This window comes from Bidens hawaiensis, unplaced genomic scaffold (assembly GCF_021521415.1).
Source record: "Bidens hawaiensis isolate Kalapana, Puna unplaced genomic scaffold, B.hawaiensis_p1.1 tig00007041_1, whole genome shotgun sequence".
In the NCBI taxonomy this organism is placed as follows: domain Eukaryota; kingdom Viridiplantae; phylum Streptophyta; class Magnoliopsida; order Asterales; family Asteraceae; genus Bidens; species Bidens hawaiensis.
The window spans coordinates 194,245-210,770 of NW_027491483.1; the positions used below are offsets into that span (position 1 = coordinate 194,245).

Genomic DNA, 16,526 nt, shown 5'->3' on the forward strand with positions numbered 1-16,526 from the left:
CAACCGACAGCTATTTTTGACTTTTTCTGACTTTACCAAACATCACAATACTTGAATACAACATATACAACTACTGACTAGGACATATGTACATTGTGTACTATGATTTATAACTGACTATGTATACAATTTTAACAAACTAGATTTCATCACACATGGTTAAAAAAATGTTAAGGCTGGCATGACTTGTAATGTAATGTTTAACAAATAAAAATGAATATGGTTCAAATGGGCTCTTAAAAGATAATGTAGGGTGAGGAGTTTTATTTAGTAAAGGTTTATATGTATTAGTTATCACCTTTGTGACTTTTTTTCCGATTAAACCTACCAACTTAAAGATAAAAACTATTCCTATGTTAAAATATTAACTATCACATTACATTAAATATTTTGTTCTAAATTTACAAAGTTGTGCATTTTATTATGTAAATACAGTTTATTAACAACCATTATGAATATTTTTTTAAAAAAAAATTGCAAACTACCTGTAGAAACTATTTAAAAACTCTAAACAGCTATAAGGAGTACGCTTAGGAACACTTTATACAATTCATTTTTCACAGTATACGTGATATGGTCATGTTTTCAGCTCTTCTACTTCTAGCGATATCTCAATACTTCATCCTAATGAAGCAATTACATTAGTTTTAATATCAAATTTCCATACATATTGAGTAAATTAATTTGGTAAGAAAAAGTCAACCTATCAATTATTAAAAATATCTTTTAATGAAATGGCAATATATTATTAACAACTCTATTAGTTAATATCTTACCATTTAATTACAAGAGAATATATTTTATGAAAATTAATAGTTTGAATTTTACTTATACTAGATTAATCTACTTAACATGTATATAAAACACATCAAATAAAATATTTAATACTTCTTAAACTTTTAAAATATAATAGTTTATTAATTGTTTAATGTATCACGTGTGTATTTTTATCCACGTTTCAATATAAATCTTATTTAAAACATAGTTGAGTTATAAATAAAATTTATTTACCTTTTTAACCAAAAATAGTTAATTTGTGTTCCTTAACACTTATTTTCACAACAACGTAAGTTTGTATCTTGGAAGTTTACGTTTGTATTGGTGCCATTTTAAATTTATTTTTATGTTTTTTTTTCCCGTCGTAATGTGTGGTTATAATTCAATGACCATGTTATTTTTGTTAAATAAATAAACACACTTCTCAACACATATTGGCTCTTTGATTAGTGGAGCTCCTAGCCTCTTTTCTCACAATCAATATCTTATGTTCACGTAACACAACAATTTTTTTTATTTTTGTTGTAAATTCTCTTTTCTAAAATATAGTTTATAAATGTGTGTTAAGGTATTATATAAATATTTAATGTAAAGAAGGTTAACTAAATTTAATAAAAACACCACATGATGGTAAGCTTGGGTGCTCGATAGTTACAAAAATAAGACTTGGTTGTGAGTTAAATGAACACAAGGACTCGATTTTAATTAGCTAAAAGATGTATAAGGGTAACTGGAGTGGTTTACATGGAGCATCCGAGTACCGCGGTCAAGCAATCAAGTAATCGGGGGAAAGTGCCCTCCTTAGGTCGATTAGCTGGGCGAGTATGGTTGGGCACGTGAACTCAGGCAGAGTAGTTGGGATGGTTTTGGTTGACTTGAAGTGACATTATCTTATTGGTTAATTGTTGAGTGGGTACTAGAGGTGCACAAACCGGTTTTTTTAAAAAAACCGGTTCGGTTATTAACCGGACCGGTTTTTTTTTGCCTGAAAAAAAACCGGTTCGGTTAATAACCGGACCGGTTAATAACCGGTTTTTTTCTGTCAAAACCCTAACCGGTCTAACCGGTTAGGACCGGTTTAGAAACCGGTTAGAACCGGTTAATAAACCGGTTTTTTTATTAACCGGTTTTTTTTTTTTTTTTTTTTTATTTCTCGGTTTCAAATACGAATATTTGTTTTTTATATTTTGTACTTAATGAAGACTATTATTTTTTCACAGTATAAACAAACCGGTAACTACAAGGCAAACCGGTAACTACAAGGCAAAACGGACTGACCGAAGCCATTCTTTGCTTTCGTTGTTAGGGTTCTTTGCTTGGAAGATGAGTATGAGTGTGTGTTGGTGAATGTGTTTTCAACAAACCAAAGATTAAAAACACATAACTTTCATTTATAGTTTTTACATTAAAAATACAAACATTAAATCGTTATCGCATATTCGTAACTCAAAAATACAAACATTAAATCATTAACACTGAAGAAATCTCTGCCAAGAACTGTTGTTCATGATTTAACTCAAAAATACAAACATTAAATCGTGAACTAGCAGATGCTCCTGTTGTTTCCAATCGCAGTTTGTTCATGATTTGCCTCCATGTTTGCTGTTTCTTTAACTAAATTAGAAAAATCCAAATCAACAAGTAAATAAGAGCACATATTAGGAAAAAGAATGCTTAGACACGATTACATGAACAACTTGCTGTTTCTTACTCATGATTTGCCTCCATGTTTGCTGTTTCTTTAACTAATTTTCTTCGCTACCCGATCCCGAGCTATTTCTTAGGTAATCGTCGTACGCGGCTTCTTCATCGGTCATTGGTTGAGTGTGTCCTTCATTGACCTCGTCTTCATACAAGCCCGCTTCATACTCCATTTCCCCCTCGAGTGAGCGTTGATGTTGTGCCCTATCTAAAGAGTCCAAGTAATCCTTGTAGCAAATCGACATCTCTATAGCTGGTGCAGTGAGTCGAGTCCTCCTAATCGATATAACCCTGCCAGAAACAGAAAAAGCAGACTCCGAAGCTACCGTGGAAGCTTGTTGGATAGTAAACCCCGGATAAACTAGTTGTGCAATATTTAAAAATTTGAAGGACCTCCGTAACGATCTCAATCAATAACCAGTTTCTAGGATCATATGGTGCACATTTACCCCTACTTGACAAAATTTGATGAAACGCAATTAATGATTCTTTTTGTTGGATGGCTTTCTCAAACATATTACAAGTCGAGTTCCATCTTGTTGGACAATCCCAATTTGGCCCCAACCATTGACAATTAGCTTCTACACAAAATTTTTTGTATCTTGAAAATGTTTTATTGTTGCTAAAAACATCTCGTAACATTCTTTTAAAACTGTTTCTTTGCGTTTCGATCACGTTTAACCCATCTTGCACGGCCAAGTTGATAATATGTGCAATGCATCGGCTATGAAAAAACGCTCCATCACAAATAAGTTTATACTTTAATTTTAAATGGCCAACCGCGGCCGTATTGTTGGACGCGTTATCAAACGAAATTGAAAAGATTTTATCTTCAATTTTGTATTGTCGAATGACTTTATCCAATATTTGAAAAATATTTCTACCCGTGTGCGGGTAATCAAACAATTGAAACGCAATGGTTCGTTTCATCATTTGCCACGACTCGGGGTCAACCCAATGAGCCGTCACACAAATGTATGAGTCGGGCGAACCATGAGGTACCGACCAAACATCCGTTGTTAAGTTTACACCAGTTTGTAAGTTTGAAAGGTATGAAATTAGTTCGGATTTAGCGTTTTTCCATGCTTTAAGACAATCTCTTCTAAGGGTCGAACGACTTATGTGTTGGTAGCGTGGTTGAACATAGTTTTGCATCATCTCCGTGAATTGAGGGTTGTCGAAGTGGTTGAAAGGAAGTGTTTGTTGAATCACAAAGTTTGAAAACTGTTGACGTACCGCTTCAACGTCGTACGTAAACACCCCTCCTTGATTCGTCATCTCCGGCTGCGAACTACTTCCCGCTTCGTCCTTCAAGGCCTTGCAAAAGCGCTGTTGTATATGCGCTTTTAAAGTGGAGTTTGCATCTTTGGCATAGAACTTCAAACAGTGCTTGCATCGAGCTTTTTGGCGACCGTTAGACAGTTCGCATAGGTCGAAATGTTGCCACACATCTTGGTTTCGTTTCGTGGGGATGATCCGAACGACCGTTATGTCTGTGTTCGAGGCACCCATGTTGACGGATGAAGCAGCACTTTGGGAGGCCATGATAATAAGAGCGTATAATCGAGTATGAAATAAACGAGTACGAGTATGAAATAAACTACTACTACGAAATAAGAGCGTATGGAGTGGTAATGTGGTATAATTGAGTGTGAGATAACAAAATAATCGCGTATGAAATAAACGTTTAGAGCTAGTAGAGTTGTATAATCGAGTGTGAGCTAACCTACCCAACCTAAACTATATATAGTTGTTTGTGGGGGTAAAATGTTAAAAAAAACGGCTAGAAATCAAGAAAAAACGGGCAAAAAAGGACCCAAACGGTCATATGGCCGTTTTATAACGGTCAAAAACCGGTTAACCTAAAAACCGGTTAACCGGTTTTTAGGTTAACCGGTTTTTTAATAACCGGTTTTTAAATTTAACCGGTTTTTTTACTAACCGGTTCAATAACCGGTTTTTGTCCACGAATGAGTAACCGAAGTACTAACCGGCGGTTCAATAACCGGTCTAACCGGTTTTTTAATAACCGGTTTTTCTATTAACCGGTTTTCGGTTAAACCGACCAAACCGGTTCTATAACCGGTTTTTTTGAACACCTCTAGTGGGTACTTGGGTAACCCCCCTCCCCATCTCTTAAAATAGTTTCAAGGTGTCACTGCCATATTGGTAAATAGTTGAGTGGGGTAGTTTGAATGAGTGGTAAACCCCAACCCTCCCTTCGAAAAAAAAACCATAGTATAGCGTATATGATTTGACATATTATAACCAAAAACCCAAAATGTGTGCGTTGAGTGTCGTGCGTCAACCGAGAATAGAGGAAATAGGTTGAAAACAAAATCCTAGTAAAATCAATTTTAACCCAATTATTAGGTTTAGTATTATTCAACCATTTCAAAATGAGTTAAGAGTTTTCAATGTGTCGAATAAGACAACGAAGATATCAAATATCCTAATCTCAAATGTTAATTTGTTTAACCTAATGCTATGCAATTTTTATGATTTTTAGCATTTATAATACCATTTTAGGTTATTAAGACATGATTGATCGGAATCACAAATTGTATATGTGATTCAAGTTGCGAACATGTTTCACAAATTATGTATGTAATCATGTAAGATGACAAGTTTATTGGATCACAAATTATATATGTGATCCAAGTTGCATTCATGTTTCATGAACTATGTATGTGATAATGAATTGACGCCTATTGTAGTTGATTGGAATCACAAATTATGTATGTGATACAAGTTGCAAGCATGTTTCACAAATCGTGTATGTGGTAATGTAAATATGATAAATGTTAATGATTTATAGGTGCCTTTATGAAAAGATATGTTGCTAGTTGATGTATAAAATAATTAGATAGGGGAAACATATGGATTTAGAGATTACATGGGTCATTCAAAATCAGATGAAATTGAATAAACTGAAAATTTACATATTTGGATATACCAAATAGCTTACACCACTACACGCGTGCTTTGCCTTACGCCAAAATGTTGTTGTAATACGAAACTTAGATGCCCAACCTACATACGACACGTCAGGGGGCGCGTAGCCTACGTTTGGTTTGATTTTGTTTACATTTTCTTTATGTTTGCAATATTGTGTTAAACCGTGTTATTAATGCATTATCTAAGACAATTGTTTTTCTAAGTCGTGATGCTTTATTGGCTCAGGTAAAGCTCCCACTTGGCATATAAGATTGAAGCTCGGAATCTCAAGATTACACATTAATGAAAGTTTGAATGCATTTCATTGTGTTAAAAAACAACTAAATACCATGATTCCTAAGTTTTGTTAAAACAATTGATGGCACTTCGATCTTGTCTCTCAAAATGCATTTCATTGGTCAATGTGTTTTTGGTGTGTGTTTGTAACTTTGTATGCTCAAATGTGTTTATGATTTCTTTACATATGTAAGTGTTTGCGAAGTGTGTGCTCATCTCCATTGTGCATGTTTTGGTTTGTACATGTCTTTGTGTATTGTGTCGTATACATGTGTATCATCGGTGAATATGCTCTCTCATATTATTAAATATTAAATGCCCTCCTTATTTTCAATAACAATAAAAACATAAACATGTTGCAAATGGTAAATATCACCGAAAATGTCATACGAGCCTATCACACAATAAAACAAACATACACAAATGTAAAATGAAAGGTGCTAAAAGAACAATGACCATCAATTAAGCTGTATCTAATCAAAGTGGTTGTTACGAAATAGAAATTTATAAAAGAAATTAAACAATTCAAGATTTTTTATAGAATTACGTACACTTTTTAAAACTGTATCCTTTATAAAATGAGAAGTATAAACCAAAATTGATTTGAAAAGCTTCAAGTACAACATACACAAATCCATTTTTGGCAAACTAATATATTCCTATTATGTAAATACTTTTAAGAATTTATAAAGGTGATATACCTTTAATGGAAGTATATGTATATTGTCTTTCACAGTCTATATATTGACACTTCCATAAGCCATAGAAATGCTCACTTTTAAACAAAAAAATGGTAAAAAGTACAAAGAATATTTGTTAATTAATCATTATTATGCGTAAATCATTGCGTATAATCAAATAATTTGAACTTTACTTATTCATTTATCATAACGCATACTGATAATATAATTAATTACACTATATTAGACGTGGAATTGCATTTTTGTGTGCATGTAATGAACAATTAACTAATATTTATTAAATCAATCAAAATGTTATAGAAATTTGAAACATTATAAATGAAAGTTTAAAAAACAAAGTTAGTTATTCGTCATAGTGAATCGTTTTTTTCAACAAAAGTTAATATAAAAAATGTCCCTGGTCACAATGTTATTAAAAAAAATAAAAAATGCATTAAATAAATAAAATATAAAAACAGATTTGTGGAAAAAGAAGAAAAAATAGCTTTAATTTGAATATTTTATTCCGTTAAGATACAAAAAAAGAAAATCATTGATATTTAGCTTTAACCCGCCTTTATGTGACCAATTGATTACCCATTAATTATTTTAAAACTTTTAACCTTTATAACCATTTCAACCTTTAACCAGTACATCTCGTGGTGCGTCACGGTCACGCTCAGTCGTCACCAATAATATATATACACCATAGGCGGGAACTATCTAATCATTCAACGTCACATTCCAATTTCATTTCATCATCGTAGGGTTTTGATTAACGATGACGGAACCGATTACGTCATCTTCGTCGGTGTCGGAGAGTTTTAGTAAGCTTCCGATCATGTCTCTCCGGAGCAAAATCGTGGAGAAGATAATGGAGAATCGCGTCACTCTCATCGTCGGTGAAACCGGCTGCGGTAACTAATTATTAATTATGCTCTAGTTATGTTTAATTTATTATTATCACTGGACCAGTGGACTGTAATACTGTATAGAAGACTCTGTTTGACCTTGACTTTGACGTTGACTGAAAGCGTATCATTAGGTTTTTAAGTGTTTGACCTAAATTAAATTTATCAGAGAAGTGCTTAGGGTTAATAACTTAATATCTAATGTAATGTTGAAATTCAGATGGATATTTGATTTCAGTGATGTGTAATACTCTAAATTGGTGTAACTGATTGTTTTTTGCTTGTGATGTGACCTGGTTTCTAACTGACCAGTTCATTTTATGCTTGATAAGTGTTACTAAAGTTATTGAAGCTTAAGTATAGTAAAAGGTAACTGTGAGTGAGTGGGGAACACTTGCTAGTTGCTAAATTGGAAAAAGTATTAAGCTCTCTCGGGACATTTCGTTAATTCAGTGTAGTTTTTCATTGTTTATGCTCTGGTTATGTTGAATTTATTTGGTTAGTTGAGCAAAAGCGTGTTAGTTTTTAACCTAAATTTGCTTCAGTTTTTTCAAAATCTATAGAGAAGCGTTCCGACTACGTGTAAGTTGAATTGCGTAGAGTTGAGTTCTAAATAAGTGTCAAATTTAGACGTGTTTTTGAATTGTGATATCAAAGATGTGTAATACTCAAAATTGTGACCTAATTTATGCGTGACCATTTATTCAGTTAATTTCTTGTTTGATATAAAATCATCATACTCAGTATATCCCACCAATAGCAAAGCTATGGTAGGGTCTGAGGAGGGTAAGATGTAGACAGCCTTACCTCTACCCTCTAGGAATAGAGAGGCTGCTTCCGGTGAGACCCCCGGCTCGATAGTAGTTTTGCATCAAGCCTTGGACATAAGGCACATAACACTCAACCATCGCCGATTGGTGCATGTACCCTTGTCTTTCGGCTATCAACGCCACCACATGATGCCTGATTAACATTCCGCCACTTTTGACGTTATTTTCACAAGATTGGTAAAATAACGTCAAAATTTGTGCAATTTCACTTTTGCCCACCCGAGGGTTCACACATATATACATTATATGCGCGCACCACAAAGCTGGGCGAACTTCTTGTTTGATATGTGTTACTAAAATTCTTAAGGCTAAGTATACAAAAAGGTGACTACGAGTGTGTGGAGAACACTTTGGGAGCAAATTTAATGAGTTTAACTTTAATGTTTCGATTACGATTTATCCTTTTTACACTACAAGAGCATGGACATTGACTTTTGCTGGTTACTTTCTTTTTTGCTAATTAAGGGAAGAGCTCACAAGTTCCTCAATTTCTACTCGAAGAAAATATTGAGCCAATATTGTGTACACAACCAAGGAGATTTGCTGTGGTGGCAGTTGCTAAAATGGTGGCTAAAGCTCGAAACTGTGTAACAGGGGGTGAGGTTGGATATCACATAGGTCACTCCAGGGTTATGTCTTCCAGGTACTTACATTATCACATGAGTAATTGACATGCTATTAATTAGATGCTTCATGTTGTTACGTTTTGCTTTGAGATTGTCTTCCGTATCATTTAACATTCTTTTGTGGAGAAATTAAGCAAAATTACTACTATATCAGTCAACAACAACACCCGTTATAGTTTTCTTTGAGAAAATTGACAGAAAAAGTTGTAGACCCGAGGTTGACCATAGTCTTTTCTGTAGGTTTCACTTTTTGTGAGCAAGATTATAAGTTATTTACCTGGCGTCGGGATCAGTTTTTTCATGATAGTTGTTTTCTTGTTCAAATATGTATGACGCCTGAATGAACGAATTTGTTACTTAAGCTATGAGCAAACTTTACAATTTTAATAAATTTTGCTGTATTTTCTTGTCTGTCTCGTTGGATACCTTCTTGAGAGTCACGCAACCGACAAGTGTTCGTTACATTTTTGAATAATCTTATACGGTAGTTAAGGAGATTTATGATTTTCATGCTGGTTGTAGAGCTATGTTGTACATAAATGTTCTTATACAGTGGTTTTTCCATCAACAATCTTTGTGCTGGCTGATATTTATAATCGTCAAATATTCATTATTTAATGCTGCAGCTCCAAAATCATCTTCAAAACTGCTGGTGTTTTGTTGGAGGAAATGCGGGAAAAAGGAATGAATGCTCTTAAGTATAAAGTTATTATTCTAGATGAAGTGCATGAACGATCTGTTGAATCGGATCTTGTTCTTGTATGCGTCAAGCAGTTTCTAATGAAAAATAACGGGTTAAGGTTTGTGTAATTCTTTGTTTCCTTTTGCCTTTTTTCGTTATTTGCTGCATAGAGTTTCCATATAATATCATCTTAGCCATTAAGTTTTAGGTGCTAATATATTGTTGCATGCATTTTGTAGGGTTGTATTGATGTCTGCTACTGCGGACATTACAAGATACAAGGAGTATTTTAGAGATCTTGATCGAGGTGAAAGGGTTGAAGTTTTAGGAATTCCCAGCTCTAGTCAGCATACTTTGTACCAGAAAAGAGTGTCATATCTTGACAAGGTATTTTTTATTACTTCACAAATCAAAAAGAAAACGTCTTTAGAGCTTTAAAAGTAATTTGAAATGTGAATAAGTGTTAAAAGGAATAATTGTAATTGTAATTACATAACTGTTTATGCAACAGTTGGCTATTGTGGCATATTTATAGGTGCTGCTTTATCTTATTCGCTGTGTATAAATTACAAATCAGGTGGTTGAACTTCTAGATATGAGTTCAGATTCCCTATCTTTGAAATATTGTTCTGGACCAAGCCCAGATTTATCTGAAGCAACCATGAACGAGGAAGTGCACCAGCTTATACACAATCTGGTATTACATATTCACAAGAATGAACCAGATATGGAAAAGAGCATATTAATATTCCTTCCAACTTATCATGCATTGGAGCAACAATGGCATGCTATGAGGCGCTATAGCAGTGCTTTTAAAGTTCACATTCTACATAGTAGCATTGATACAGAGCAAGCTCTCAGTGCCATGAAAATCTGGAAGTCTCATAGGAAGGTTGGCCTCTCTGTTCTTTATATATTTTTTTCTACTTTTAGTCGCAAATATCAGTTTGTGATGTTTGAATAAATATTTCATTTATGGTAGTCAATTAATTAAAGGTGACAATTTCCTATATGACACGTTCAACATAAATACACGAGTTAGGGTTGGAGCTAAACGGGTCAACATAGCTAACGATCAGGTTTTGATTGACCTGACCAACCCATTTTCAACCCTCCAGAGAGACTCTTACTCCCATTCTGCAAAAATGTTTATTTGTTCTCTAAAATGTCATTTACAGTTATTTTATAATTTAATTTGTTAAATATTCTGACTTGACATTTCATTATCAAATACTGAGAAACTCAAAACAGAGAAGCATGCCCACACATTATTTTTCTACTGTTAATTTTATTGCATTTGATTTTGATTACTCAATATCCATAATTACTTCCAAACGGCACCCAAACATCCCTTTAGTTTTCTGAGTCCAGGAAGCAATTCTCATTTTCTCTAAAACTTTTTGGTGCAGGTGATATTGGCAACAAATATTGCAGAATCTTCGGTAACAATACCAAAAGTTGCCTATGTGATTGATTCATGCAGATCCCTACAAGTCTACTGGGATGCGAATAGGAAAACTGAAGCATCAGGGCTTGTCTGGGTATCAGAATCTCAGGTAATTAGCAACTTTTTATATCCTTTTTTCACCGTCACAGTTAAAATTTATATCTCCATGATGCATATAATAGGCTGAGCAGCGGCGGGGAAGAACAGGCCGCACTTGCGATGGTGAAGTATATCGACTTGTTACCGAACCATTTTTTGGCCAATTAGAGAAATTTGAAGAACCATCTATATTAAAGTTATCATTGAGGCAGCAGGTGCTTCTTACAACTTGTGCTGAATCAAAAGCTATTAATGATCCAAAGGGCAAGTCTAAGCTTCTCTTTCTATATACTATTTGTTATATGTATGTATATTTTTCATGATCTTTTTATTCGCATAGTGGCTTGGCTCACTTTACTCATGAAGAAATTTGTTTCCATGTTAGGTTTAAGTCCTACAAGCTCATTCACTCTAAATCATTATGCATATGTAATTTTGCAATCACAGTTACAAAAAACGAACTTTACCATAAATCTCTTATGGGATATTTCACATAGCTAGTATTAGCTGCATGTCCATGGAATGATGTTAATCATGTTTCATTTGTTGTTGCTTATGCTTATTTAATGTAACTTTAACCAAACAGGCTGGGTTGACCCACAAAATCTTTTGTTTATTGTTTTTGTGATTAGTTAATGTGAAATATGATTACAAGTACCATATATTACATTATTACAACACTTTCGATCTGTTTCTGGTTTATTTGCATTATTTAGTTTTTCCCAATATACATGTTCATGATTTGGTCAAATTTGCCTCCTTTATCATTTAAAAATTAATATTTGGGTTGTCTTCAGTTTTGTTGCAGAAAGTTATGGACCCACCTCTACCTGAAGTTGTTGAGGATGCACTCGAATTGCTGATCCATATTCATGCTCTAGAGAAAACACCTCCAAGAGGTCGTTATGAGCCAACTTTTTATGGAAGATTGCTTTCCAGCTTTTCTTTATCTTTTGATGCCTCCATGTTAATTCTAAAGTTTGGTGAAGCTGGAATGCTACGTGAAGGCATAATAATCGGTATCCTAACAGACACTCAACCATTACCAATCATCCGCCCCTTTGGACAAGAAGCAATGGTACTCATATTTCATATAATGAACTTCTCACAATTTTAATTTTGGCCAGTTGATAATGGGTTCTGATCTAAAAGTTTTCTTTGAATGGCAAGTATTGAAACCAGTTTTTATCGCCACCCAAGTTTGTTATAATTTTGATTATGCTGATTCTTGCAAAAATACTTGCCGGAAATTGCAGGACAAAATGCCCTTAAAGTTGTAGAATTGTAACACTCAGAAAATACCACCATAATTTACCCAAAAGAAACAACTCTACATGGATTTCAATACATACTTAGTAGATTTTGGCTATTTTTGTCATATTAAGGCTAGAGGTGACAAAAGCTTTAAATTTAGTGGCATTTTGCAATTTTCGGACAGTTTTATGGAATTGGCATAAACAAAGTCAATCTGTGACTTGGCTTCTAAAATTGTTTTAATATTTGAGTGCCCTTGGTTAAAAAGTTTTGAATGTTTGGGGGGTATATTATCTCTTGTTATAAAAATAATTTAAGAGCTCAAATGCTTTAAAAAGACTTCGGGTTCACCTTTGGGCTAAAATCTTCAATTTGACTGGTTTGAAATAAAACATACAAATTGATTCGTATTTTGTAGATTAATTAATGCATATTAAGTCTAATTTTACAGTTTTCTGAGTTCACCGATGGCTACTATAATCAAGACGGTAAGCTCATTGGTTTAATGGGGAGGAAGGAAGTTATATTCATGGCAAATTTTTGTGCTTTCCAGTTCTGGCAACGTACTTTTCAGGTAAGATAGTGATGACATGATCTATTCTTTCTTTTTATCATATATTATAATTTTTTAAGAACATCGATGACATGTATTTTATTGTCATGAAGGATAATCTTCGGCTTGAGCGGTTAAAGCACCTTTTGAAGTTTGATGAGACAAAAGGCACCCAAATTACATCCGTTAAGATCGAAGAAGAGTGGTGCTTGTTCCACTATCTTGTTCAGTCCTCACTTCAGCATATTGCCAATATATGTATGGTTTTGAGATGTCTATTTTAAGCCTTTTATATAGAGATTGCTATATATACAGATCGGCTGGGTTGGGTAACAGGGCAATTATAGTATGTGCCAGGTTGGTTTGGGATGACCTGAAAACACGTTTTTTTTGCACATATATAAATATGTACATCAAATAGCTAATGGTCTATATATGATTACGAAAACAATTTTATTGCAATAGTATACTTGTATGCATTTTAAAATAACTTTCTGCAACTTTCAACACCTTTGATCCTTTTAGCCCATTTGATCTGTTCTCTTAATTCTTTTTATACCAATTATCCCCATCTGAGATTACAATAACCCAATGACCACCTGTTCAGCTCCTTAGACCTGTTTTCTTTTGAGCTAAAATTTATACAAACGTTATAACCTGTTAAAAATTAAGTATCTTAAAAATTCATTAATAGTAAACAGGTCAAAATTACCACAATGCCACTTCTAATTGTATACGAATTTTATGTTAATTTGGAGTAAATTTTATGTCTGCAGATGAAAGTGTTCTTAGTTCTGTGCACCGGTACCGCCCCAATTTTCTAGCAACCTCAAATGGTCTACCGTCTTACTATGAGCCTTATGAGTTTCAGCACACATGTCAACTTACAGTTGACCACAATGATGATTCTGATCCTCTTGCTACAGATGATGACCTCAGCAATCCTTTGTATGGCACAAAGAAATGTATTGCGTTACCTTTTGTGGATGTAAATGATTTTAATAAGCAAGAGATCGCTTTTAGATTGGCTGATTCGATCAAAGAGGTATTTAAAAGCCTTTCGCTTCACATTTCTTTATTGCATTTTGGGTTTAATGCTTCATATCATGTCAAGCAGATAAGGATGTGTTATCATGGGAACTCGTCTGGCAACCAGCAAACCCAGGATCTAGTTTCTTATAATGGTCAAGAAGCTTCACTGTGCAGATATTTTGTCAATGGGACATGCAATAAGGGAAGCGCATGTGTATTTTCCCATTCCCTGGAAGCTAAAAGACCTGTTTGCAAATTCTTCTTATCCTTGCAGGTATGCATCATTTCAATAATGTAAAAATGTATATAATACATATATAAAATTTTTATATACAATAGCCTTGTTTCGGATTGCAAGCTTTGGTAAGCTCGATAAGTAAAGCGTGGGGTCGAGCTCGTTTATTAAATGCTCTCCAATATTGGCTCGCGCTCAGTCTCATTTAAGCTCAGCTTGATTTGAGCTTTTAGTGAGTCGATCTCAAGTAGCTCACGGGCGGCTCAGCTCGGCTCATTTGCACCCCTAGTGGTTGCAAACCATAGCTAATAAATTACCAAAACAAAAGATTTAGAAAAGGTAGTGTTACACATTATCATTGATATCAAACTGTTAATACATCTACAGGGTTGCCGAAATGGAAATTCCTGTTTTTTCTCTCACAGTTCAGAGCAGCTTTCTTTACCAAACAGTGAACACAAATCATGTGCAGCAGAGGATATATCTGCTGATGCTTCTTTGCTTTTAGATTTATTTCCTAATCCAGATGACGGCTGCCTTCTTATATTCGACGACTTTGATATTCAGTTCTCATCAAACTTTGCTCATTTTTACAACCCGTCTTCTATAATCTGCACTACCTCTGCAGTCAAATCTTCAAACGGCCCGTTTTTGCAAGATTTAAGAATAATTTGGGGGCTTTCTCACCCGCAGGGAACTATCATTTCCAAAGCCGTTAATAAATCAATCCCGTGGAAAGAGGTCAAATGTGTTGTTTGGATTCCTAAGTTTGGTAACGATGTAGAGAACTGGGAAGAACAAAAGGGTCTTATTAAAACGTTTTTTGAGTATCTCGCTATACGTATATTGGGTGACGCGTTGTATGAAGTTCAAGTTATTCTTGTATTGAACAACCTCAGATTTGCTCAACTGCAGGTACGAGTTTGACGGTGTTTTTTAGTGTTTGGTTTAGTTGCATATGATTAACATTAATTATACACCCGGTGCAGGTTGAAAGTTTAGGAAGAGAGAATTTCTTCTTCCTTAGGGAATCGTTTGCATTTGATGAATACAGCTTTGGGAAGCTGAGTGACGGCGTTGCTACTAAAAAGCCAATGTTGGCATCAAAGGCGATTGTGTATGTTTTCGATTTGCATCCTCCAACTGATATCCAGTTTGGTGACTACACATCAGCTCTTCACAGCCATCTGCATAGCATAAGTTAATCACATGGTCAATCCAGCTTATTATCGTCTTGGTGTAAATATTTTTTTGCTGATTAGAGAGTACTTAGTTGAAGGTGTTTGTAATATCTCTAATCGTATTAAATATTTTGACTGTTGTTTTAAATTATGTTCATGGATTTTAACTTGGATGATTTATAGTTTACGGATTGTCATCCGAATGTGATCCGCTAATAATCTGTGTTCATATGCATTAAAACATCTCCAATGGCCTTTTCGAGCCTATTTGGTATCCTTGGGCTTTCTTGGCCACTGGAGGGTGTTTTTTTAATGTGGCACATGATTGGACGCGCTTTTTTGGACATTTTGAGTTCTTATCAGTGTGGGTATGCTTTTATTTATCTAATTAGTTTACTCGTATCTGCCAATAAGAGGTGGACTGATGTATTCATGGCATGATGAGATTTCATCCAAAATGTTTCAAGTTACATAGTGATGTTAGAAAATCTAAACCTGAAACATTTTGGATGGTTTCGTGTACTGCGTGTGCGTGTTGTTAATTTGAAAGATGAGACGGGCAATGTGTTAGGCGATGCCAGTCAAACATTGAAACCAAATATATAAATATATCAGATTATTATAAAAAAATAAGTAGTGTTTTGAAGTTTTAAGTTTGAAACTAACAAATACATTAAATGTTAGAAATTGAGTTTAGGAAACGAGAACCCCAACAAGTCATATTTAGCCAAATAAGTTTGCTCATAAATGGGGTCACCATTGGTGTACACAAACACAACAGGTATAATTAGTTAGTTCACAATCGGATATGAAATACAATTTTACAACCATATTTGAAATTGATATTAGCAACCCGTTTCAAACCCAAGCTATTTTCATCCAAAATTTTACGTTTTCATATACAAAGCATGCAATTAATATAGTGTAAAAAGAAAAAGAAAATTAAGACGTAACGGTGGAACTTGGAAGCATATATAGCCGACACAATCACCACTGTCATGAGAACAACTTCGTATTTTTGTTTTACGTTTTGTCTTCCACGATCAAGATATTAACAGATCATCATTTTCTTCTTTTCCTTCTCTTACTGTACAAGGAAGCTATGTTTTTGTTTTTATTAACTTGTCAAGTTTTTATTGTTTACACTTTTGTATTGCACCAAAAGTGGAGCACTCAATACATGATTAATTCTAAATTAAAAAAGTCTGAAAACTGAATAAACATACATATTCTGTATGTGGTACGCGTATATTGTTTTAACTATGATAAATAAGACGTTTTAAA

General features: G+C 34.1%; 1 protein-coding gene across 2 annotated transcripts; it reads left to right on the forward strand.

The window, feature by feature from the left end:
• The first annotated feature begins 7,063 nt into the window (after positions 1-7,063).
• Positions 7,064-15,648, forward strand: LOC143634304 (DExH-box ATP-dependent RNA helicase DExH8-like). 2 transcript variants are annotated; one of them, XM_077102423.1, is made up of 14 exons: positions 7,064-7,309; positions 8,599-8,776; positions 9,386-9,559; positions 9,681-9,828; positions 10,019-10,333; positions 10,851-10,997; positions 11,071-11,251; positions 11,785-12,065; positions 12,693-12,815; positions 12,908-13,052; positions 13,571-13,839; positions 13,912-14,100; positions 14,449-14,976; positions 15,051-15,648. In XM_077102423.1, the coding sequence occupies exons 1-14, from the start codon at positions 7,174-7,176 to the stop codon at positions 15,264-15,266; spliced, it is 3,030 nt and encodes a 1,009-aa protein (XP_076958538.1). In that variant the 5' UTR covers positions 7,064-7,173; the 3' UTR covers positions 15,267-15,648. The 2 variants fall into 2 exon arrangements, with proteins under 2 accessions (XP_076958538.1, XP_076958537.1); XM_077102422.1 differs by having other exon boundaries at positions 13,571-14,100.
• Positions 15,649-16,526: the final 878 nt, after the last annotated feature.

What these genes read in the sequence shown, in the direction of transcription:
- LOC143634304 (XM_077102422.1), top strand. Translation starts at nt 7,174, where the DNA reads ATGACGGAACCGATTACGTCATCTTCGTCGGTGTCGGAGAGTTTTAGT. An exon ending in AGCTATTAATGATCCAAAGG is followed by an intron (nt 11,252 to 11,784) that starts GCAAGTCTAAGC and finishes GGTTGTCTTCAG; the next exon opens with TTTTGTTGCAGAAAGTTATG. An exon ending in TCTGGCAACGTACTTTTCAG is followed by an intron (nt 12,816 to 12,907) that starts GTAAGATAGTGA and finishes ATTGTCATGAAG; the next exon opens with GATAATCTTCGGCTTGAGCG.